The 26,235-nt window shown below is 46.0% G+C and overlaps 1 protein-coding gene across 3 annotated transcripts in view; it reads left to right on the top strand.

Annotated features, from left to right (window-relative positions):
- The window catches only part of PDGFD (platelet derived growth factor D), a 219,727-nt gene that overhangs the window by 135,236 nt on the left and 58,256 nt on the right, over positions 1-26,235 (top strand). For 2 of the 3 annotated variants that reach the window (XM_045482603.1, XM_045482605.1), the window contains exons 2-3: positions 11,207-11,411; positions 14,113-14,293. In XM_045482603.1, the coding sequence (XP_045338559.1) occupies positions 11,207-11,411; positions 14,113-14,293 (386 nt within the window). The remainder of the gene's footprint in view (positions 1-11,206; positions 11,412-14,112; positions 14,294-26,235) is intronic. The other variant, XM_045482604.1, reaches the window with a different exon arrangement.

Below are 26,235 nucleotides of genomic sequence, written 5' to 3'. Positions count from 1 at the left end.
TATTAATTTTTGCGAGAGAGACAGAGCATGAGCGGGGGAAGGGCAGAGAGAGAGGGAGACACAGAATCCGAAGCAGGCTCCAGGCTCCGAGGTGTCAGCACAGAGCCCGACGCGGGGCTCGAACCCAAGAACTGTGAGATCATGGCCTGAGCTGAAGTCGGACGCTCAACTGACTGAGCCACCCAGGCACCCCCAGGCCTCAAGAATTTCAAGAAAGATTGCGGAATGCTGGGAATCCGTGGCATTTCCTGCTTAATTAATTGTCCTCTCATTTATGGCTCCTGTGAGTTACTGATCTCTAGAGCAAACGATTCTCTTGAAAGCTATCAGCTTTTGACAGATAGATGTTTATCACCATCACAATGTATGAATTATTTGCATTAATATGTCACAGCTTTGACAATTCTTTGACCTATTCTGAGATATATAGTAATTTCTACTGCCTTTAATTTTATTGTCTGAGGTAGGGAGGGAATTTATTTTCTTAAGGCCCAGTGACAGGTCAAAATTTAGCTTTATGTACTTGTATATATCTTCTCAGCTTTGGTCCTGTAAAGTGCTTGATTCTTTCTTTACAAGAGAATATGGATGAGCTATCATTTCTCTGCTTTTTATTGTATGTATATTTTTCATTTTTTTCCATACTCATTTGTATGCATAAAAACCCTTTAATTTTAGAGCTCCATTTTAATGCAAACTTTATAAAGGCATTTGAAGTGACAGTTAGATATCCAAATGTAAATTATACTTCATCCATAAATGGTGCTGCACATGAAAATATATGAATTTGAAGTAAGGTGGATAGTTCTCTCTTAAGCATGACTAAACTTACACAAAACTCTGTCCCAACCTGCTCCATTTCCTAACAGTTGGACCGTCCTACATTATTTCCCTATTTTGAAATATTAATATTTGAGGGGCACCTGGGTGGCTCAGTCAGTTAAGCATCTGCCTTTGGCTCGGGTCATGATCTCATGGTTCATGAGTTCGAGTCCCACATCGGGTGAACTTGAGCCCCACTTTGGGCGAGCCCCATTTCTCCCTCTCTCTCTTTCTCTCTCCCTCTCTCTGTCCCTTGCTCATTTGCTTCCTCTCTCTCTCTCAAAAAAAAAAAAAAGGAAGAAAGAAACATTAATATGCAAAAAAAGTGTTTTTTTGGTATTGAAAAGTGACTCAATCTGTAAATAGCACCAAGGCCATGCAGTTTAATAAACACATATGCATAATTATAGATCTATGTGATGTCTTCATGTCTATTACATGGGAGGTGATTAATGCACATATCAAACATAGACATAGGTATATACAGAGCACAAATCATAAGGATCCTTATATTAACTCCCAGTTTTCTTCTTGGATTTGATGAATCTTTAGTCACATGTGATTAGGAAAATGCTTTCTCTTTGTCACATGAATCGCGTTTTTAATCTCTGGGCTTTTTCAGAATCATTGTCTTTGTTCCCCCCTGTTCAGATTCCGCGATGGTTTTGTTGGACTGACTGCTTCCTCCTGAAACTTACCCTGTAAAATAACTTCACAAACTTCTCACTCTCTGTGCATACTCAGAGTTCATACTTCAGTCTTCCTGACGATGTAAGGATACGATTTTTCATATCATTAGTGTTTCCTAGAGAAAAGGCTAAAACTACTTTTTCCTGGGTATGACTTTCCTTTCTGTTTTGTCTGTTATCTTTCTGTCTCTGATCTGTGTTGCCAGTGATTAAAGCAGATAATTTTTGTCGTTACGATTGTCTTGTTTTCTAGGTTCACATTAGGATAAGTGAAAAGTCCTCTGATTCTGTATTGCTTTCTGTCATGCCACTCAGCAGTGCCCATCCCCACCTACCACAGTTCTGAGTGGTATTATTCATTTCTCTTCACATCCTTCACATGTCAACAACATCAGAAAACAAAGGTCTACAGTAGAAGAAAAGAATTATTGGGGAAATAATGTGAATTATCCTTTGTTTTAATTTTTATTTATTGTTAGTTTTTTAATGTTTATTTTTGAGAGAGAGAGAGAGAGAGAGGGAGAGAGAGAGAGAGAGAGAGAGACAAAGCGTGAGCAGGGGAGGGGCAGAGAGAGAGGGAGACAGAGAATCTGAAGCAGGCTCTAGGCGCTGAGCTGTCAGCAAAGAGCCCAACGCGGGGCTCGAAGGCACGGACCGTGAGATCATGACCTGAGCCAAAGTCAGATGCTTAACCGACTGAGCCGCCCAGGTGCCCCTTTAATATGAATCATCCTAATGTGATAGAATACAGTATGGCTGTTTTAGGGCAATCTTTAATTTCACTGACTTTAATTTTCTAAATCTAGACCAAAAATAATTTTCATTTGATTATAATTTTACAATCACTTCTATAATATACCTATAAAGTAGAAGCCATTTTGCAGGAAAGAGTATAGAGTAGTCCCCCCGCCCCTTACTTGCCATCTCACTTTCCACGATTTCGGTGACCCCGGGTCACCTGTGGTCAGGAAGCAGGTGATGTAAAGTTGTAAAGTTCTGATGTAAAGTTGAAAGGTCAGGAGTAACCTCATGCTTTATCACAAGCCTGTGTCATTTACCTCACTGCGTTTTATCACCTCACATCATCATGAGAAGTGTGAGTACAGAATAAGATATTTTGAGGGAGAGAGAGAGAACACCCACATTCGTTAAGTTTTGTCACAGTATCTTGTTATAATTGTTTCATTTCATTAGTATCTGCTGTTGATCTTTCACTGTGTCTAATTATAAAGGAGGCTTTATCAGAGGTATGCATGTTTAGAGAAAACATAGTGTAGATAGGGTTCAATACGATCTGTGGTTCCAGGCATCCACGGGGGTCTTGGAACATGTGGCCTGTGACTCCAAGAGGCTACCGAAATCGCTCACCATTGTGTAATGACCCGACAAAACCTCGTGTGTTAAAAGATCTCGTGAGGTGAGGAATAATCACTCTCACCTGGTACTTTGGCCATCGCCGCACTCCTGGTGACGGTTTCTGGCAAACGTGCAAAAAAGAATTCATGGTACTTTGTATTTTCCTATGTTGCTCGACTCAGATTCTTCAAGAAGAACAATTTTGAGCTGAGGGAATTATCAAGTGAGGTTAGTCTCCAGAAACACTCTCCAAATTGTTACTCTGAGGAAGTTTGTTTACAAAACATTAACACTTTGGTGCGTGCCAAAAGGAACTGTAATTTAAAAAAAAAAAAAAAAAGATGCCGAACTGGCAGACAACCAACTCCCTCCTCCCCGAACCTTCGTAATTAGAAAGGTTTTGTATTACAGCTGGAGTTCCTAGAAAAATCTCTGCTGGAGAATTGAAAATAAACGGCTGACGTTTAATCTGCTTTGTGCCCGAGTTGCTTAAAAGCAGAGTGAGCACAGGTGACTTGTTGGAGAGCTGACCGGGGGTCTGGGGGGGCCTCGTGCTCACCAGGAACGTGGGACAGGTGTGCCCGAGTCTCCTTCGTGAGCATGGCCCCACCAAGACACCCGGCAAGGCGTTAGTTCAGTGATGGCACGCTTCGGTGCCTTAGGAAACACGGAGGGGAGAGATGTTAAGAATGCTCTCATGCTGATTTTTAAACTAACGTTCCTAATGAAGTCTAACTTACACCTTTAGCACCACAGCCCTGTGCTTTTGAAGTTAGATGATTTTGCATAAATTGTCTCCTAATTAAATTCCACTTCATCCCCATTGTGTGTCTTAGGGTCTGTCCTACACATTGACCTACTCGTTTTAGAATTAGGGACTCCGTGCCCTCCACTCTTCCGTACTCTCCACCTCTCCCTCTTTCTTGTTTGCGTCTTCAACGTGCCCTACACTGCCTTTTGCTAATGAAGGTCCTATTTTGCATTCTAGGATGTTTTTCTATCTTTCTATACTGTGTTGTTAGCCACTGAGGGAGAATGCGAAGATAATTGTGGTAATCCCGATCTTAACACATTAGGCAGAGCTGAGCTCACTGCTCTAAATTCCACGCTTACATCAGTCACCCGACTCTGCAGGTTTGTCAGGTAGATCTGAGCGTGGCCCCCACACGCAACAGCAGATTCTCCTGCTTTTTTTTCTCCCAGTGTTGTCCTTCTTTTTCTTGGTCCCTGGCTTTTTCAGCGTGGTACAGCCTGCTTGCATAGTCAACACGGTGGCACAGATTTTGATGGAAATAGTACAGAATAGGAGGAAGGACCTTTCAGTGGAGCTCTCCCCACAGTGTAGCCCCCACAACGTCAGGCCCACTGGCTACATCAAAATGGACATCTTAGAAATACATTTTTCTACTTTATTTCTGATAAAGTTCCCTTTTATGTGTTGTCTTACTTCGAGATACCCTTCAGTTTTTAAGAAGTCTGAATACGCATTATATGCAGAAACATCCATCCATGTGTGGATGTAACAGATACATCTTTTAAATTTTTTAAGGTTATGTATTTATTTTGAGAGAGACAGAGACCGCATGAGCTGGGGAGGGACAGAGAGAGGGAGAGAGAGGATCCCAAGCAGGCTCTGTTCACACTGTCAGCACGGAGCTGACAGTGGGCTCAATCCCACGAACCGTGAGATCGTGACCTGAGCTGAAATCAAGAGCTGGACACTTAACTGACTGAGCCCCCCACACACCCCTCAGATATATTTTGAGAGTCTCCCCTTGCCCACACTAGCAGGCACTGGCATTCCTTTTCCTCAAGGAATGTAGTATTCTGCGTATGATTTTTTCTTTCTACTCTCCTACGAGACCTTCAAAGAAATTATAAAGCACCTTTCAGTATCTTCAGTTTTTGTCTCCTGTACCTAACCAGCCTCACTTAGCTTTAAAAAGGGCTAAACACAGAGTACATTATTCCCGCATTAAAAGATTTACTTAAACTCTTCCATAATGTGTTCAGCACAGATTGATGTATGAAGGAGCTACTTAGGTGCCTGGAATACTTTTCTAGTATATAAGGAATAAAAATTTTCCGGCTGCCTGGGTGGTCAGTCGGTTAGGGCCTGACTCTGGATTTCAGCTCAGGTCATGACCTCACGGTGTGTGAGATCGAGCCCCACATGGGCCTGCTTGGGATTCTGTCTCTCCCTCTCTCTCTGCCCCTCCCTTGCTCACCCTTTCTCTGTCTGTCTCTCAAAATAAATAAATAAACATTAAAATAAGGAAAAAAAAAGAAATAAAGGTTGTTCTAAATGTGTGTTGGAACAACTCGTTAGAGTTACCCACTTGTACTCTTATTTTAGATGACAAGGTACAACTGTGTATAAAATTATCGTCAGACAGAAGTGTCTATCCCATTGGGGATTTTGGACTTGAGATTCCATTTCCCCATCTCTGCCTCGCCCTTGACTACTTAGTCGTGGTCAGACCACTGGCAGGTACATCCTCTTGAAAGAAAATGGTCACGTCACTTGGACCCCAAGTGTGTCTTGAGTGCCACCTTACACAGACCCTGAAGTATGAGTTTAAGAATGAGGAGCCACAAAGAGGACATGGTGTGTGGAATCCTGGAGTTCGTCATGGTGGGAAAGCCACCAGGGTGAGAACACCGACCGTGGGGTTGGACTGAAGTCCACTCTTACACACACCGGCCTCTGCAGCAAATCACTTTAACTTCTCGCTGCTGGTTTCATGACCTGTTGAAGTCACAAAGCAAAATTAAATTTAAAAGCAAAAGCAGAATGAGAGCAATGATATTTACTGCCTCCTTTTTTGTTACATAAACTTATATTTATGATGGACTTACAAAATTGGATTCTTATAACCACTGTTGCTCCCTGCAGAAATCAAGTAGCCTCGTTGTGGTTGTTTAGCATTGGAAGTGGGACTTCTTCGTTTGTATATCATTCAGCTATAGTCTGGGCCAGCGCCATTTCTGTGATCTAGTGCATAATTACAGAGCAGGCATTTTACAAATGAAGTTTTGTAATATATCCCTTTGCAAGTTAGGACTTTCCTGACTCAGTGACCATTCTTTGTTTTTGCCTCTTGGCTGCAGAATAGAGTTTGTGACATCAGTCATGCCTCTGGCTCCTGGACTGGGACAGTGGGGCAAACAGGTAGGCCTGGACTGTTGTGCTGAATTTGTGTGAGCACCAGGTGCAGTCTGTAATTCTACCGTTCTGTTCCGATGGAATCGTTGATCAAGCATTTTCATCCTTATGTAGCCACTGAGCATTTGGCCTCTGCATTTTAGGTTGTCATAGATAATATTACGACCTGAGAAGAAATAAAAGCATTAGCATTATTCATGATTTCATCTCTTCTTAAACATTACGTTATGGATCACCACGTATCTCTGTTGGGACCAGGAAGGACTCGATTCCATGAAATGGAGAAAGCTAGGTCCAGGGTTGACCCGCAGAGTCAGCGGGTAGGCAACTCGATTCCATGAAATGGAGAGAGCTAGGTCGGGGGTTGACCCGCAGAGTCAGCGCGTAGGCGACTCAATTCCATGAAATGGAGAAAGCTAGGTGGGGGGTTGACCCGCAGAGTCAGCGGGTAGGCGACTCAATTCCATGAAATGGAGAAAGCTAGGTCGGGGTTTGACCCACAGAGTCGGTGGGTAGGCGACTCAATTCCATGAAATGGAGAAAGCTAGGTCAGGGGTTGACCCGCAGAGTCGGTGGGTAGGCGCCTGTGGACCAGAAATGATGAGGTGGAGGAGGCTCCGAGGTCAAAGACAGGAAAGCAAGTCCTAAACAGGTCAGCAGCTGGTGAGGTCAGATGGAAAACTGAACTTGAGATGTGGAGTCATAGCAAGGAGGTGCAGGAACCAGGAAAGTCAAGAATAAGAAGCAAAGTAGTAGACCATGTGAGATGGTCCTCAAGGTGAGTGGTTCTCCAACTAGGGAGCGTTTGCATCACCTGGAGGGCCATTACAACAAATAGTGCTGGGCTCTACCCCCAGCTTTGCTGCCTCAGTAGGTCTGGGTAGGGCCCAATCATGTGCATTTCTTTTTTTTTTTTTTAATTTTTTTTTTCAACGTTTATTTATTTTTGGGACAGAGAGAGACAGAGCATGAACGGGGGAGGGGCAGAGAGAGAGGGAGACACAGAATCGGAAACAGGCTCCAGGCTCCGAGCCATCAGCCCAGAGCCTGACGCGGGGCTCGAACTCACGGACCGCGAGATCGTGACCTGGCTGAAGTCGGACGCTTAACCGACTGCGCCACCCAGGCGCCCCATCATGTGCATTTCTAACAAGCTCCCAGGTGATGTTAATGAGTCTGATTTGGGAACCCCACTTGGCTGTTCTACATGAATCCCAGACAGAAGTGATGAGGCCTGCAGTGACTTTTCATGAGCTCCTTTGACACTCGGTTGGATGAGTTGAGTTTGTTTAAAGGGTTGGGGACAGAATCAACAAATACAACATTTGGCGTGTGTTTTTTTCCATTTTAAGTGGTTTTAAAAAAAAAGATGAAATGCATAACTCAGAGTTTATGAGGATGTAAACTTCCTTCTGTGTGAGAATATAAAATAAGAAGTTACATTCTTGCCGTATAAACTTGCATGGAAGCTGTTGTCTATGAAAAGTGATGTGTTTCATATTTTTGTGGCTCAACAGCTCCCACCACGCTCTGGTTAAAGGTGTGTGCTCTGAAGAGTCAATGCCTAGGGTCAAATTGTGATTCACCACTAGCTCTGTGCCCGGAGCTAACAAGTTTCTTACATGCTCTGAACTTCCTCGGTCACGCGGGGGATATTTACTAATATCATGGGTTGTTGCAAGATTGAGTGACTATCATATGCTTACTGGGGTGCCTGGTGCATAATAATTGCCCCATCAATGTTAGCATGATTGCACACCACAGTAAATGCTCTCATTCAGAAGGGTGACTTCATCTATAAGACTTGGTGGTAATTCGGGGTAAATCCGGTATGTTGGGTCTGTACTGTAATTCATTATAACTCTTCTGCTGAAAACAGCCCTGAGTCGGCATGAAGTTATACACTATATGTAAACAGTGTGATTCACGAGTCAGAGCAGATTACAGATAGCAAAGAGTCTAAAACTGCGTCTACCAAATTTAAGACTAAGGAAGAGTGGTTAAAAGCATCAGGTCTGGGGCCGGAGAGCCCGGGTTAGTGCTCTGACTGCATCCTTTACGTGCTCTGTGACTTTAAAGAAATTCCTTGACCTCTCTGTGCCTCAGAATCTTCATCTGTAGAATGGCAGTGATAGCCATGTCGCAGAGTTGTTACAAACGCTCACACACGCATACAGTGTCCTATTTGTAAACAGTTTACATGCAAAGAGCTTCAACAATGTCTGGCCCCAAGTGAGCAGTATAAATGGGGTCACTGTCATTCATGTGTGTGTATATGTATATTTTGGCAGGATTTTGATTTTTTTTTTAATTTTTAATGTTTATTTTTAAGAGAGACAGCATGAGCAGGGGAGGGGCAGAAAGAGAGAGGACATAGAATCTGAAGCAGGCTCTAGGCTCTGAGCTGTTGTCACAGAGCCCGACACGGGGTTTGAACTCACAAACTGTGAGATCATGACCTGAGCTGAAGTCAGACGCTTAACTGACTGAGCCACCCAGGCGCCCCAGGATTTTGATATTTAAGGGAAAATAAATCAGGAAACTTGATAAAAAAATTTTTTTTCAGGTTGATATTGTTCAATACAGTGCAGTATAGGTAAATTTGTAATACTGGAAACCAGTTTGTCTTAACCAAACTGTATCAGAAGGAAACTGCACCCCACCACTGCTTTCTTAAGAGTGGAATAAGCATCTCCTGGGACGCCTGGGTGGCTCAGTCAGTTCAGCAGCCGACTTCGGCTTCAAATCTCACGGTTTGTGAGTTCAAGCCCCTTGTCGGGTTCCACGCTGGCACTCTGAGCCTGCTTGGGATTCTCTCTCTCCCTTTGTCTCTGCTCCTCTCGCTCTCTCTCAGAATAAGTAAATGACCTTAAAAAGTAAAAATACTAAGTTAGAGAAATATTAAGCAAATAATGCTACTGCAGGAAACACGGCACGGATTATGACGGTAAATCTCTAGTGATGGAAGTGTTGAAAACCCCGCAAAACATCATGTTTAGATCCTGTGCTCGGTGACTGACTGTTGATTGACTGGTGGATGGTTGACATTTCTCTTCCTCGCAAACAGCCCTCCCCCATTTCCTACAAGCCCCAGATGACAGTTGAGCAGACAGGCAATTTTCATGGCTACATTTGCAGTGTCAGGTGAAGGGAAGAGAAGAGGGAAAGGCCAGCCAGGAAGAGTGTTTGTCGTTCCCGGGGAGGGCGTGTGGCTGGGCTCACTGGAGGGGGCACAGGGCTGTGCTCTCGCGTCCTGGGTTCAAGTCTGCAGTTCCCATGCAAGACGCTTCTGCATCTCGTGGGCTGTGTCCTCCTCCTCCCTCTGGTACGTGGGGAGCCTCCAGCCGCCCTCCGCATCCCAGCCTTCCCGTGGCTTCCAGCAGCGATGTAAGCCTCCCTGACCCGGCTCGCTGAATTACAGGCCTCGAGTAAACGCTCTGCGGGCAAGCACAAATGGACTGTGGTTGGATGCAGCACCGGCACGGTCCGCACAGCCAGAATCCAAAGGGCAAACATAGACCCGCTTGGGCTGTCAGGCTGACACAGGTCTCCCGGCCTTAGGTCAGAGTTCATGGCTTACGGGCACGGCTCGTACCCCCTGCACTTCAGATGCCAGCTGCAGATTTTGGGGTGCCATAACCGACAGGCTATCAATTCAGGGTCCCCCCGTACCCCCGTCAAGTTTGATGATTTGGTAGAACAACTTGTAGAACTCACGAAGGCACTAGAGTTACAATGACAGTTTTACTGCTAAGTTGTATTGTAAAGAGTGCATTTCAGGACCAGCCCAGTGAGGACACACAGGGTGAGATGTGGGGGCTGGCGGGGGGGGGGGGGGTGGTCCCAAGCACGAAGCGCCCTCCCCAGCAAGTGCACGTGCACCAACAGCCGGGAGGTTTACTCAAGCTTCCAGGACCAGACTTTTCCCGGGGTTTCATTGTGCAGGTGGGACTGGGAGAATGACTGCTGACGGGACCAGACTCCATCTACAGTGCTCCTTTCCTCCAGGGAGGTTGTGAGGTCAGGCTGATGTCAGGGCTCCAAACCCTCTGCCTTTCAACACACGGTTGGGTTGGTCTTACTGTATAGCCAGCCCACTTCCGGAAACTGTTGGAGAGGGGGCACAGTTAGGTGCCTCATTAGTGTAAACCCAGACGTGGCCCCAGGGCCCACGGTGAATGACAAAGACCCTTCAGTCACCTGGGAAGTTCTAAGTGGGTAGGATTTCCCGGTCAAGAACCCAGCACAAAGACCACACAAGTTCTTTATCATACGACACGCGGAAAATACAAGAATTGGTCCCGTAAGTCACCGAAAACTAAGGCAAAGAACTAATGATTTTTGTGATACAGAAACCACTGGAAAATGTCATTTGAATAAAAAATGAGTAGTTATTAGGGGCACCTGGGTGGCGGTTGGTTAAGCGTCCGACTTCGGCTCAGGCCATGATCTCACGGCTCATGAGTTCGAGCCCCGCGTCAGGCTCTGTGCTGACAGCTCGGAGCCTGGAGCCTGCTTCCGATTCTGCGTCTCCCTCTCTCTCTGTCCCTTGCCTGCTCACATTCTTTCTCTGTCTCTCAAAAATAAATAAACATTAAAAAAAATTTTTTAAAAATGAGCAGTCATTAAGCACCATTGGATCCTTTCATATTTTTCACTCCCTCGGTCATTTGTTCAGTGATATTTCTGGAGTTCTACCTGCGCTCGTTGCTGAAGCTCTAATGTCAATGCTGTAAGGGTAGAGGAAAACAGAAAGTCGTTGTTTTGCTTTCTGGGGGGATTTTTGTGTCATAGGGAAAAATGGAAGCGTTAATGAACTATTTGAAATTATTTACTCATTTTAATGTCGATCTAAACGAACCTGAGTTCTGAGGTGACTTCATGTGCCTCGTCGAAAACTATGTTAAAAGAGGTCTCCAATCACAAAATATCCCCAGCAAGTGCAGACTTGTGAGGACTCAGGGGACTGGGGGTAAGAGAAGGAGTCTGTCCGTTCTGCGTAGAAAGAACCAGAAAGCGGCCGCTTGGTCTCAGCTTGTTGGACGAAATCGCGACGTGCTTTGAAATGTGATGTTTTCAACTGCTGTGTTTTTGTTGTTGTTGTTGTGTGTTTTTTTGCTTTCTCGTAATTGGAACAACATACTAATTTCTACAAGTTTGTGACTACTAACAGACAGCAATCACCTCACAGACTTGTACCGAAGAGACGAGACCATCCAGGTGACAGGAAACGGCCATGTGCAGAGCCCTCGCTTCCCCAACAGCTACCCCAGGAACCTGCTTCTGACGTGGCGCCTGCGTTCCCAGGAGAAAACAAGAATACAGCTGGCCTTTGACAGTCAGTTCGGATTAGAGGAGGCCGAAAACGATATCTGCAGGTGAGCGGGGAGAAACGCAGGTCAGGGGTCATGTCCGAGGGGAAGAAACGATGGATGTAAAACCTCGCATCGCGCTTTCCTTTGGGGACCCGCCCGGATCCGTGCGGACAAAATACAGGGGGCGCAGGCTTTGTCTGCAGGGGGCCCGGTCACAGAACCCCAGGTACACACCCGTCAGAGCCGGGCCACCGGGCTGCCGGGGAAGGGCCCCTGTGTTGGCCGGGCCTCGAGCAACCCCACATAGATGCATCCAGCCTCCTGCGATCCCCTCAGCCACGTCACGTGGCCGTGAGGAGCGTGTAAGGAGCCCCCGTAGGGCTCCGGAACTGACCCTGGCCATGGTAGCCCGCGCCCTGGGAGGTGGTGATGGTGAGGACCGTGTCAGGGCCTTGCCCTGAAATCCTGGGCCTCAGAGAAGAAAGAAACATCACCCCCCCTCAGATGGTCCGTCTGCTGTCCTTTTCTGGGTCCGCTCGATCACCTTGTCCCTTCGAAGCCTGCGTATCGGAGGGCGCCCTGGCTGTTCTGCGAATTGCCTGCTCACAGCGTCGCCGTCGCTGAATTAGCGTGTAGGGGACGGGAGGGCTTTGATTCCTTTCTGTGCTTCCCTCACGCGCGGGTTCTGCAATGCCAGACCCTTTCAGCAGGTTTACTTTCCTCTGAGTAAGAAGAGGGTGCCTCAGATTTGGCTGTCCTCTGTCGCATGTTGATTGTGCTGACAGCTTTTGTTGTGTGGCTGTTTCTTCCAGAATAACAGCAGTGCCTGTTACTTTCTAGGACCACAGAGGGTAATGTATGCCAGAAAGCAGACACAGATACGTGCCCCAAGAGCCGGTTCACGTTTACAGAGAGGACACGCTCCAGCGGGTCTTGTGTCTTGTCACCCTTGAAAGGGAGAACTGATTTTCTGTGCTGGAGAAAGAGTTGGTGCGGAAAAAAAAAAAAAAATATATGTTTTTTTGAGGACTGTTCAGGGGTGATGGCATGAAAGGGAAGCCAGGTCTCCATGATGAGGTGAGGTTTTGATCCGGGTAGATGGGAGCTGTGTCAGCACCCATGCCTTGAAAATGGAAGACGCTGAGGTGGTTTCCTTTCTGGACCTTTCAGCCAATCCAATTGTGTCTCAAAATTCATGGAGGCAGATAGAGGAGTAAGAGGCAGGGAAGGGGACAGGAAGAAGGAAAAGACAGACTGACTTCGTCTCAGGGAAAAACTGCACTGATGTATTTACACCGCAAGAAAGTGACCTTTGGTGGGATTAACGAAGTTTCAAGTACGCTCATTCTTTGCGCGGTAACTGTGATTTACTCGTATTGTATATAAAATGCAGTGCGCTTGATTTCCTGCCATCTGTTCCCAAGCCTCCTTGATGTTTACATTGTAATATTTTATTGCTCGAATAATGATTCTTTGCGAGTGCTTCTCACCTTCCAAGCACCGCATAAACATTAAGTAATTAATTTACACACCACCCAAGAGACACCCAGCCGGTGAATTTGTGTAAACCTCTTACTTTGCTCAGAGGGAAACTGAGGCAAAAGGACGGAAGGGCCCCATAAATCACCGTCAACGAAGTGTAGTCGCCCAGTCGTTACACGATCCCGCCCGGTCTAGTAAAAGCTCTGTGCCTCCTGGTGGACTTTCTCCATATTCAGCCGCCATGTTTCTCGTGCTGATCCCGCAAGGGCAGTTGTGAAGAACATATCAAGCGGGTTGTGTCTACGACCACTGTTCGCCCAGAGTGCCCATCCTTTGCGTTGTGACTTTAGCATTCGAAGACATTTGGGGAGAGGCAGTGTGACTGATGGCCGGAACTGAAGGGCGGATAGTTCAGCTCACAAGTAGAATGTCCCGAGATTTGGGGTGTCCTGAAAATAAAGCCGATGATCCCTGGAAGATGTCCACTGTGTCCCTGAAGAGAGTCTACTGTGTGATGGAAAGGTTATATGGAACATTGAAAGAGGCCTTCCCCACCTCCTCAGTCCTGGCATTCTGTGTTTCTCTGACCAGCATCAGAGCCGAACCATCCATGGTCGTCACCTCATCCACACCCTGGTTTAACCAGATACCTCCAATATTTCTTAGGGCACCTCCCTCCCCCAAATCGTAATGCTTTTCACTTTGATAACCATCCTAGTTTATTATAGGATCCTTGCAAAAGACAGTTTCCAAAAGGGAAGACAGCTTTTTATTTTATTTTGCCATTTATTTTCTGTAATGAGATGATGTAGCATAATGCTGATTCCACATGCTGTATAGATACGGATCATTTCTTAAGGGACCACTGGATGTGGCGAATTAATTAAAAGTGGGAATTGGTTTGAAAACCTTTATATAGTAAATATTTGCGCATATAATTAAAGCTGGGTCTCCAAAAATAGGACAACAGATTATAATTATTACTTTTCCTAGGAAACCCTTCCAAGCCAGATGTTCAGAAAGTGGCCCATTTTGATGACTGTTGATTTGGGAATACTCATGGCTAAATGTGCATAAACGTTCTTTCAGATTATTGACGTTTGAATTTGAAAGACTGAACCCAAAGACTGGCTTTCCTGTAAAAATTTCTGTAGGCTTTAATTTTCATGTTAGGTGGTAGTCATGAGAAATCACATATGTTACTTTTAATTTCTCCGGGGAAGGATGAATGTCAAAGCGTGCTGTAATCAAAATTTGTTTATTTCTGTCCCATTGAAACTAGGTATGATTTTGTGGAAGTTGAAGATGTATCTGAGACCAGTACCGTAATTAGAGGGCGGTGGTGTGGACACAAAGACGCTCCCCCCAGAATAACATCAAGAACAAACCAAATTAAAATAACATTCAAGTCTGATGACTACTTCGTGGCTAAACCTGGATTCAAGATCTATTATTCTTTTGTGGTAAGTATCCTAACCGCCCTGTGATTAAAAGCAGACACTGGTTTCACGAAGTACAGAGATCGTTTTCTATGATGAAACGCAGTGGTGTGAGGGTGAACTGTGTTAATTCTCCGTGGGATGCTCCATTACTGCCCTACGACCAACATGGTATAAAGCTTTCTGGAGTAAGGAGCACTGTTTTGATCTATTAGGTCAACCCTCAGGTCTACGCATAGTAAACAGGAAAAGGGAAATGGTTGATATTAGTAACGCAGTGTTACCTCTGGTTCAGCTGATGCAAGGTAAATGCACAGCCAAATAAAAGGCATGTGAGAGTTGAGTATCTTTAGTTCAAAGAGTTGTCTGTGTCATTCCAGCCACAGAGAAGAGTCTGGACGATTTCAGCTGAAATTACCCAGACGTGGGAGGGGTCTCTGTCATGATCATGGAGCCTTAGCGTTGTCAAGAGTCATAAAGCTCGTGGACTTCCTCAAGTAGACCCAGGAGTGTGGCACTGTTGCGTTGGCTACACTCCTGCTTAGTCGTGGTCTCACCTCTGCTTAACACCTCCACAGCCCTTCCCAGGTTTAAGTGGATCTAACCGTTGGAAAATGCTCAACCTCTTATTGAGTCGAAATCCGCATGGTAGTTAATTCTCGTTGTTGGGCACGTGCGATCAGGTGTCTCCTTTACTCAGGTATTGATAAGACTCTGTAAGGTTCCTGCTCACCGTCAGCCTCTGACAGGCGCAGTAGACACCACGGTGAGCAAGACAGACAGGGTTCTTGAGCCCCTGGGAGCTCATAATCTGGTAGGGATGGCAGCCTATTAAAAAGCTGTAATAAGGGAGAACAGTGAACAAAGGCGAAAGTACCGGGTTCTGTGAGTTCGGCTCAGGGAGACATTGCCATAATTTTACCTGTCCGTGACCTTGGCTGTCCCTGAACGCTTCTTGTGTTCGTAGTGTGTGACCTTTTATTCTCCCATGAGCACGCTTCATTCCCGTTCAGTCTGTCTTTATCCGTCTTCAAAGCACGGATGTCAGAATCGAACCCAGGGCTACGGATGGAGTCACTGTGTGTTTTGTCTCCCCTCCTGTGGGTTTTTTTTTTTCTCTTTCGCATAATAGTGAGCTATTAAATGCTAAGTGAATTCTACATCAGAATAAATGAAAAAATAGCATGAGGCGACACCGCTTCCCATTTTAATTTGAAAATAATCCATCAGGCATGATTTACGTTACTGCAAACACATCAGTGCTGCTCAGCGTTAAAACTCAAGGGCGAACCTTTGGTTTCTCTGTTTCTGTCTTTTAATGTGGTCAGTGCTGTTCTGCTCTCCACTGTTCACGGGCTGCACAGGCTGGGCACGTTGGGATGGTGATGGATAGGCTTAGGGAAAGACCTTTTTTCCCTTAAAACATCAAGAAGTGTTAGTGCTAACGGAGAGACTTTCTGTGAAACTTGACGACTAAACTGAACGGTCTGTAAGTCAGTTACAAACACCCTAACTCTCATACAGTGTCATTCAGGCAAAATAACTCCTTTTCTGTGGCAGAGGCAGCACAGGTATGGATTTGGGGGGAATGAATAGTCCTTTCTGGAGGTGTTCGAGCTCACGGTGCCGGCCCATCACCCATTGAGTGGCCAGCATTAAGCGGCATGTTGAGTGGCCTCTGAGTCTGGCTGGAAACTGGCGTCACTCACTCGCTCACCTCCTCCAGGACATTAATTGTGGGTTTTAGGAACGAGAATACTTATAATTTTTGGGGTATTTCCCTACTGATCTCTTGGTCTGCGTTTTTGAGAACAGTTCCAGGCTGCTTTTCGGTTTCTCAAGGCCTCTGGCACCAAATAGCATCAACTAGAGCCACAGAGCTTTGGTGGCTGAATTCCAAGAGGTGGAATGAGCTTCACCTACAGGGGTGTGTGGACTATAGATAGGTGGGATTTTTTTTTTTTAATGTTTACTTATTTTAGAGAGAGAGCGTGCGTGAACAGGGGAGGAGCAGAGAGAGAGAGAGAGAGAGAGAGAGAGAGAGAGACAGGATCCGAGGCAGGCTCTAGGCCCTGAGCTGTCAGCACAGAGCCCGACGCAGGGCTCGAATTCAGGAACTGTGAGATCATGACCTGAGCTGAAGTTGGACGTTTAACCGACGAATCCCCCCAGGCGCCCCAAAGATCTGTGTGGCTTTTGATAAAAGCCTGTTTCTTGCTCAACAGGGATAGAAGGTGACTATGGCTTGACCAGTGTATTGGAGAGATCATTTTATTTTACTTTTTTAAGTGTATTTATTTACTTGGAGAGAGAGAGAGCACACTCTGGGGAGGGGCAGAGAGAGGGGCAGCGAGGGGGGAGGGGAGAGAGAGAGACACACACACAGAGAGAGAGAGAGAGAGAGAGAGAGAGAGAGAAAGAATCCCAAGCAGACTGCACTGCCAGCACAGAGTCCGATGTGGGGCTCAAATTCACCAACTGGGAGCTTACGACCTGAGCCAAAATCTAGAGTTGGACGCTCAACCGACTGAGCCACCCAGGTGTTCCGGGAAGATCATTTTATTTGTGTTTAAATTGTACTTGCAGAGGCTTTAAAAGGGCAGTGTTTCTAAAGCCAGATGCTACAGAGACTGGGCCTAACACCTGAAGTTGACCACCTCTAAGCTGATACAGAGACAAGGGATTAAACACAGCAGACACTCTCCAAGTATATCTGAGCGACTATTTTTACAATGTTATGCAGCCCCACAAAACTTGTAAGGGTCACAGGCAGCTGTTTTTTGCCATGCCTACCTTCAGGCTAGATCTAGGGAAGTTTGAGCAGAGAATAGTTCCTGAGGAGTGAGTGTCCTCTTGGAAAATGGCAGCTAGCTCTCTGGGTAGGTCGGGACCACCTCCCTTCTCATCTCTACCTTTTCACCTGTCTGCTTCACATGGGACATCCTTCTAACTGGTACCTCAGTGACTCTCCGGGTGCAGAAGGAGTTGCCCTAGACGCAACTGGCAGGTGCACGGGACCACAGGAGCCCTGGAATCACATCTACGTGACCTGTACTTATCGCATCTTTGCAGTACCGAGTCCCATGTGCATCTTTGCTTAGGTTTTCATTCCACCAAAGTGTGGGAGACTCATGGTTCACATCACGATCACTTATTTGTGGTCGCGAGTGGTTCACAAGTTACAATTTTGTGTGATGTGCTTGGGATTCGATCTTGTACCTTTTTTTTTTTCACAGTACCTGTCTCAGTCTCTCCTAGAGCACAGCCTCATGGGACCAGAGTTTTGCTGTAAAGCTCACTTTGGATCGACTAAGGTTTCCCTACTTACCAATGGTCTGATATTAAACAAGTCTCTTCCCCTTTCCTGTCACATGTATCAAATGATGATAATTGGCACTGGTGTGAGGCTTTTAAATGGTACCAAATACTTCGTGCCGTGCCTAGGATGTAGTAAATGCTCAATAAGTAATGGAGCTAATTATCCCACCTTTCCAGTCACTAATTGTGTATATATGTGCCTTCCAAGTTAACCGTGTTTAAAAAACTCAGCTGAGTAAATTTTAGACGTCTTGTCGGCTGTATTCAATGATCTGCTCATGAGGCAGCCCCCAAGCTAGCCGACAGGAAGGAGCTGCAAGGAGGTATGTGAACAGAAAGTCTAATATACGCAGAAGGGAGCGGGAACAAGGGAGTTCTACTGGGCAAAAAGCTGAGTGAGTTCATGCAAAGTTACTTGTGTTTAGAAGACAGCAGGGATCTGTCAGGTAGCTTATGCACTAGAGCTGGTGAGGAGATTCCTGACTGACTGCTTTAAGAATCCTGGGGCGCCTGGGTGGCGCAGTCGGTTAAGCGTCCGACTTCAGCCAGGTCACGATCTCGCAGTCCATGAGTTCGAGCCCCGCGTCGGGCTCTGGGCTGATGGCTCAGAGCCTGGAGCCTGTTTCCGATTCTGTGTCTCCCTCTCTCTCTGCCCCTCCCCCGTTCATGCTCTGTCTCTCTCTGTCCCAAAAATAAATAAACGTTGAAAAAAAAAAAAATTAAAAAAAAAAAAAAAAAAAAGAATCCATCTGGGGGGAAACCAGAACCATAAGTAGGTCTCAGTTCGGTCACATGGGCCTTAGCATGAGTGACTCCATTTTAAGCCTGTTGTCTTATTTTCAGCATTCATAATGAACTATTCAAGGGTCTTCTTGCTGTGTGTATTCTACACAGTGCCTTATACACGGCTAGCTAGCCCGTTTGTTGAGTTGACTCTTTCCAGGTAAAATATGATGCGTTAGAACTGCCTGATTTCAGTTTTTGCTCTCCTGCTCAGGCTTTTTTCCTTAATTTCACTCTACTGTGGAGAAGAGGTAAACGTCAGAGGGCATAATTAGGCACAATGGATAATGTTATCAAATCCTTGTTAGCAAGATGTGGTTGTCTAAATAAATCAAGCTCTCCCACCTCCAACTCACTTTGTCGGGGAATGTTAGGAATCTGTTAAGTAGGTCTTTGGAAAGGGATCCAATTACAAGGCTCCCATTGGATTCCCAGAAGGCACCTGGCATGAGTGTGAATCTCAGCTCTACCCTTTACTACGGTTTGTTCATCCGTAAAGTGGTGGGCATACTGCCTGAGATGAAGTAGTCATGAGGATGAAATTAGACAACTTTTGTAGAGTGTTCTGCCTGGAACTTACTCATTCCTCAAATATCCGCTGTTCTGACTACTGTCGTCGTCACTGGTGTTATTGACACATCGGGTGACAGGTGAACTCGACATTCCCACGCAAATGGCCCAGCTGTCCTGTGTAGGTGGGCACGTGCATGCCCACCTCAGACCGTAATCCACTTCCTTTGTCCATGGTAGAAATATTTTCTTGTACGTTGTAACAAACCTAAAAACGTTTATCGGTGTGAGTGAGTTTGTGCAAGGCGCACACATGTGTTTAATGTAAGGGTCATTTTTTTTTTTTCATTCAAAAACAAAAAATGAAGTCATTTTAAAGCTACTCAAAAACTTTCTTTTTATGAAATAATTCTAGTTTATTTCATAACTTGAAATCCGCTAGTACCTATTACAAACAATTAAAAAAGCAATTTTATCAGGTCAGTTGCTTAACTATATATCTCTAGTTTGAATTTCTAGCAGTGAAGTTAGGATTTCCATTGAGATTGAAACTCTGCATGAAGCATGGTTTTGCCTTGTAAGTAATTATTCCAAATAGAAAAAGAAAAGGAAGAAGGGAAAAAAGGAGAGCAAACAGGAGGAATAAAACCCAGGAACTGAATAAGATAGGGTTCCCAATTGTAGCACCTTTTGCAGATTCTAATTTTGTTTAGTCTAAGGCTTACCAGTTCGTTAAAGAAAAACAAACTAAGGGTGTGGGCAGTTCACTCTATTCCCCTAAGCCGAATTCTCAGAAGGAGCTGGAGAGCGAAGGACGCCTTCACTTTCTCTGTAAAATGTGTGGAAATGCTGTCCTAATCTTACCGTTGGACATCCTGAACATGTACGGGTGCTCTGGCCACACAGCCAGGACTATGTGTAGATCAAAGGACTGTCGCGGTCAGGGTGGTGACCACACAGCAGCTCTCCCCGTCAGTTTCTTCCTTTCAAATAGATCCTACTGAAGGTTTGGGGGCTGTGGGATTGTTCGTTGAATACCTACTGTGAGCTAGACCCAGCTACGTCCAGCGCCCTGGAGATCCAGCCTGAAAAAGACAGTGTGTCTGCCCTCAGGACCTCGCCTGGTAGTGGGAAGAAACGGACAATAAATGCCTAAGTAACTAAGGAAGTCGGGACGCATTCACAAACCACAATTACTTGCAGTTCGCTAAAGGCAGGAAAGAAGATAGACGTGGGTAGTGTGATGGAGAGTGATGGACAGCTAGAGTGTCCTGGCGGGAGGCACCGTGAGAAGCCGTGGGAGAAAAGAACAGCAGATCCTAAGACCCTAACACAGAGACGAGAAGATGTCTTTCGCGTGACAGTCATAGTTCTCTTGCTGTCTTGGGATGCAGGCTGCTGGAAGGGAGGAGACGTAAGGGGGGGACACGACAGCACCTAACGGCCCTCAGTCAAGAGTGAGAAAGGAGATTTCCCATCTCAGCCCATCTTCTCGTGCGTCTCTCAAGGGTCCCAGCGCTTGGACCAGGGGTCAGCTAAGTCCAGACACCGAGAAGGTGTCAGCAAGGTTTCAGACAACGTGTGGGGCAGGGACAGGGTCCAGCAGGAGGGGAGCAGAGCAGGAGGGACAGATGTGGGCTCTAGAAGCCCGAGGTTGCCGGGGCTTGCCACGTTGGTGAGCCTGGCAGGGGGTTCAGAGGCTGTGGGGCGAAGCACATCCTTAAGGACAGAGTCTCCCTTTTGTGGCCCTTCGTAGGCAAGGGGAGATAAATGTTCTTAGTGAAATTTTACAAATGTCCTAAAGTGTCACTAATTACATAGAATGTTTTGAGGAACCAGGAGTCTCTTTGGAAAGGGTGAGTGAACTCGTTTTAATCAGATTGCTTTCCTAAAACCCGAACACATAATGAGAACTTTAATGGAATTCGTGAAGGACTGAAGAGCAGAATTGAGTATAATCTTGGAGCGAAGGATGATTTCTGAAAGGGTGTGGCTAGGTCCAGAAGCGCATTGTGGGTGAGGGGAATGAAGGGCAGGTTGAGCTCTTGCCAGAGGTGGGGGTGGGGAGCAGAAGAGGAAGAGATGGATTTAAAAAAAAAAAGTTGAAGGAAACAGGAGGAGACAGAAAAGTGAGGTGGAATGAAGTCCCATGATAATAGCACGCGGCCCTGCCCAACTCTTATTTCAATGCGTTATTCAACAGGCTTTTTACTGAGCGTGTATTATGTGCCGTGCAGTAGGGTCCGTACTGGATGGAGCGTGGTGAAGAAATGCCTTATGGTCCTGCTGTCATAGAACTTATAATTTGGCACAGTCCTGAGGAGGAGGAGGAGAATATATTTTAAAATAATAATAATGAAAATACAATAACGATAGCATCCAACCATCTGGGTGACCGTGAGGATTAAATGTATGAGGCATCACGTGTGCAGAGTCTAACTCAGGCCCTGGCACATCCTCAGTAATCACTATTCTGCTCCGGACCTATGCACTACGGGAAGACGGGTTTCAAGAAAAATGTGGAAGGGAGTCGCAGTATCTTAGACACCCAGTGCTTGGCCAACCGTCTTATTTTTACGAGTGAGGCGGTGAACACAGGTGACATAACTTTGCGAACGAGAGAGGTTAGGAGTTTGCCTGTGGTCACAGAGCTCACACATAGGCGCCATCCATGAACTATGAAAGCTGTGGACCCTCCAGGAAAAAAATAGATGTGTATAAAATTGTACATAAAATCTCAGGGAATACCCATGTTTCACCCACGATGTCCTGCGGGTCCATGGAGGCGGCAAAGAGCCCCATGCATATTATCTGTAGGTGTTATCTGACTTTCGAGTTCTTTTCTTCCACGCTGACGAGTCCTTTCCAACACAGTGTTGAAATAATCCTTTACTACTGTAATTAATTTTCCTCATAAACCCCATGTGCTCATCACATGAGCAGATGACTCCCCATGTGCTGAGCAAACACATTTTCAGCTTTGAGAGAGAGGCTGTTTAATGACACTTGGACGGTCCAGCATCCTGTTGATCTAGTATTTAATTATGCAGGCACGCTACAAGTCGACTTTTGTCCTTGAGAACCAGAAAGTCGTCACGACTTTAAATGGCTGTGCCTCTCTGTATACCCATAACTTTTTCTCTATAACCATGCTCTTTGATGCACTAATATTTTCGTAGCTGGAGCCAAAAAGAAAAATGAAGGAAAAAGCCATTTGACTAAATTAGAAAAGGCTTGCATATTTAAGACATGCCTAAAACAGAGCAGTATTTCTTCCCTGAAGAGCTGTGGAGCAAACCTCAGTAAAAAATATCTCTGCCTAATGTTCCCTTATAAATTCAGGAGATATCTCTGAGACCTTGGTGTGGCTAATAAGAAAACGATAATCCTGTGCGGGGGAAAGGCACACCAGGATGGCCCTGGGCATCGCAGTGATGACGTGTGGGGGGCATTCAGGGCCCACGGGCAAGGGGAGCACTTGACTTCGTGCAGACGGGCATTGTGGGTAGAAGAGAATGCCCCCTGTCTTCCGAGGTTCTGGGTCTGGGGGCCCCCAGGTTACACCAACAAAAGCGACAACAGCGAGAGAAAAGCGCTGTATTAACACGGGCATCTCGCATACACTTGGGAGCCCTCAGTGATGAGTAACTCAGAGGGGCGGTTCAACATCTTAACGAAAGAACAGCACATCTTTGGAGAAGGAACAAGACAAAGGAAAAGGACCCTGAGTCTGCAGGGCAGCAAATTGTGGAAGATGAATACTCGGAGACTCATGGAATGTGAGCGCCAGTGAGTCAGGTTTGATGGGTAGATTGCTCTGGTGCTGCTCTAGGGTGATAGGGTCTAGAGTTATCGCTGGTGACGGACCTTGTCCTTTCTGGTAGAGAGGGGAAGGGGGACGCGTTTACAAATTTGTATCCTGCTTCTAGGCATATAGGGGAGGGCAGAGAGCTTGCCCTTTGTCTCTTCTGTTCAGCTGCCTTCAGCTCAAAATAATCTTTATGCCAAAGCGACATATCTTAGGGTCACATATTCTGTTCCCCTTCACTGGACTGGGTCAGGCGGGGTGTTGCCTAGATAAAGGCACAAAGACAATAAAATAAGATAGATAAATAAATAAATAAATAAATACGTATGTACATACATACATACATACATACAAGGCATTTCAGAATATTCTGTGGTATACATTCAAAGTGTTGGAGGTGAAGGTTGCTAACCCCTTACTGTAGTTTCTTTATTCTAGCCAGTACAAAAGAGACACAAGAAGCCAAAACATCACCAGAAGACCAGCTGTATTAATGGTGTTCCAAGAAACACCAAAGCTCAAGGCTGTCTTATAAAACTAGAGTAGACAATGTTTCTGGAACCCAGAGCCAGAAGGCATGTGTACTTCTGTGATGCAAATTCACACCCAAAGGTTCTTTTAAGGAGTCCAGGGTCCTTAGAAGAGACCGGGGAACACTTACAGGCCCCTCCCCCTGCAGGGACGATGTAGGTCTGGTCACAAAGAGTCAAACAGGCAGGAGAGCCGGTGAGGACGGCCACTTCCATGCCCACCCATGCTTAGCAGGTGGGCCCAGCAAGTGGAGGGGAGGGGAGACCCTTCCTGATGGTTGGGGTCCAAGGCAGGCAGCCCAAGAGAGAAACGAGGAAAGGGGATGTGGTGGAGGAAGAATGGGAGGGAAGAAGTGATGAAGGGAAGAACTTTGGGATGAAGGACACCAGAAATGTTTGTTGATATCTCCATATCTGTGAACTGAGGCAGGAATAGAGACAGAAGCGTTGCCCCTACGGAAGAGCAAGCAGAGAGCTGTGTGTTCCATGAAGGGTTCAAGCCCACAGTGATTAATGCTTTGGGTTTTCAGTCGGGCATCTCCGGTAACAGTCCTTGGGAACTCAGTCCCCCCTCTGCTCCGGCTCTAAGGAGAGCTGGTCGACCTGCTTCATCTCTGTAGGGATCAGCCACTTTGGCAAGTCGAAGGTCCCTGGAACTTAAGGGAAACACCAGCCTCCCGTCCTAGCTGAACAAAGGGATTAGAAATTAATCATGTAGACAGGACTCCTGTAGCATTGAAAACACCTGCCCTTGCCGTTCCCTTTGTCCGTGGGAATGTGACCCATGAAGGCTGCCCTCCACTCAACATTGCTTCTGTCACCTGTGAAAATATTGAGCCACCGGTTCAAAGTGACTCGTCCTTATTTTGCAATGGAAAATTGGAGTCAGGCAGGCAAAAAAATAAATGAAAAAGATTAAAAAAGGCATGGAGGCACCCCTGACAGAGAGAGATACACGAATAAAGAATCAAGTAATCATTGCTTCTTGGCTAGGCCCTGCTGATCACTTCCCGATTGGTCTTTCCACCTCCTGTCCCTCACCTCCAGTCTGTCCTGAGTGTGTTCCTTGCTAAAGGGGAACTGTGGCCGAATCATTTCCCCGCTTAAAAACTTGCGAATGACCTCCAGTTTCCTATGAAGCATCTCAAACTGAAAGCCTTCCGTGTTCTGACGCCAGCCTGACATCCAATTCTCTCTTCTCCCTAACTAACACCAGATTTTCCGCCTCTAATCCCTGGCATTTAATTTTCCTATCTGTATCATATCTGTCCTCAGAACTCCAAGCCCTCCTCTGTCAAAGCGTATTCATGTCAAAACTACTCCTCCTTAGCTCCTCAACCATACATACTGTCCCCCCCCCATCAGGCACCCAGATTGTTGGTCTTTATCAATACTATGGTTTTTCTTTTTCTTTTTCTTTTTTTTTTAATTTTTTTTAACATTTTATTTATTTTTGAGACAGAGAGAGAGAGCATGAACAGGGGAGGGTCAGAGAAAGAGGGAGACACAGAATCCGAAACAGGCTCCAGGCTCTGAGCTGTCAGCACACAGCCCGACGCAGGGCTCGAACCCACGGACCACGAGATCATGACCTGAGCCGAAGTCGGACGCTCCACCGACTGAGCCACCCAGGCGCCCCAACACTATGGTTTTTCAAAGAAAAAATAAGATGCACACATCCCAGATACTTCTGGAAATATGTAGAATAGTAATAAAGAAAAAGAGAAAAAACAGACACCAGAAGTTCCCATCACCCAAATATAAGTACTATGAATATTTTGATGCCTTTCTTTCCAGTCTTTTTTTTTTTTTTTTTTAAATGAACTGTCATACAGGCCTCGCTGACTCTCCTTGAGGGCAGGGAATTGGCTTATTCCGGAAGGTTCTTCACAGGGTGTTGTGCTAAGTAGTTCTGGAAATGTTTAATTGAGCTGAACCAGCAAGTATTGAGTTCCTATGACGCATCTGATAATTTGGAGTAAAAACTATAAAAGCAGTTGCCAGAGATTATAATGATGCTCTAACAGCAAATTGCCTGTGTTTTCCCAGACTTAAGTCTTGAGTTGTACCAACCTACCGATGGCCCTTAGCTGTTGGGGCCCAGGATTCACTGGGCACTGGCGGGGGGACGGGGACTGTGAGGGTGGAAGAGTGGGGGCCATTGTTGGGCTCAAACGTCAAGGGAGCTGTGGGGGGGAGGCGGGTATTCCGCTTCTGAAGTCTGTCTCCACCACGTTGGCACCTCAAGGAGCGTATAGTTGCATCCGTAACAGCCTGACTTCAGCAGCTCTCACTTCGGACTATGTCACTATGACATCAGAGCAGACGTGGCTTGGTCCTCTGTTGATGCACTTGCTGAGGTGGCCTCTCTCATGCAGAACGTCAGCGGCCTGGAAAGACTAAGGGCTTCGTAATAATGGCAAAAATGGGGGCGCTCGGGGAGCTCAGTCAGTTAAGCGTCCAGTTGCAGCTCGGGTCACGATCTCTGGATTCCAGCCCCACGTCGGGCTCTGCGCTGACAGCTCGGGGCCTGGAACCTGCTTTGCATTCTGTATCTCCCTCTCTCTCTGCCCCTCCCCTGCTCACACTTTGTTTCTCTGTCTCAAAAATAAATAAACGTTAAAAATCTTTTTAAAAAACGCGGTGGCAAAAATGTCTTTGAGGTCTTGACGGCCTCTTATTCTGAGGGTCTCTGCGAAGGCCTCGAGTGCTTTCCAGGTTTTCAAGACACTCCAAGGCCCCTCGTTTGATTTTTTTTTTGAGGTTTTCTGTATAGGATAGAGGACCTATGAATCAGAAACGCTCAAGTTCACATCTGTGTATGATCTGTGAGACCCAGGACATACATTTAAACTGCCCCCGCTGCTGTTTCTTCATTTGCAAAGTCAGAAGGAACCACCTGCATCGTAAAACTGTGTGAGGATTACCTGTGAGACGTACGGGCTGGATGTGCACTTGGTGTGTACCAGGTGGAACTATTATATTATTACTACTGCAACTGTTACCGTTCAAATGCC

Source organism: Leopardus geoffroyi, chromosome D1 (genome assembly GCF_018350155.1).
Source record: "Leopardus geoffroyi isolate Oge1 chromosome D1, O.geoffroyi_Oge1_pat1.0, whole genome shotgun sequence".
Classification (NCBI taxonomy): domain Eukaryota; kingdom Metazoa; phylum Chordata; class Mammalia; order Carnivora; family Felidae; genus Leopardus; species Leopardus geoffroyi.
Note: the sequence above shows the minus strand (reverse complement) of the source record. Positions and strands in the feature narration are given on the sequence as shown.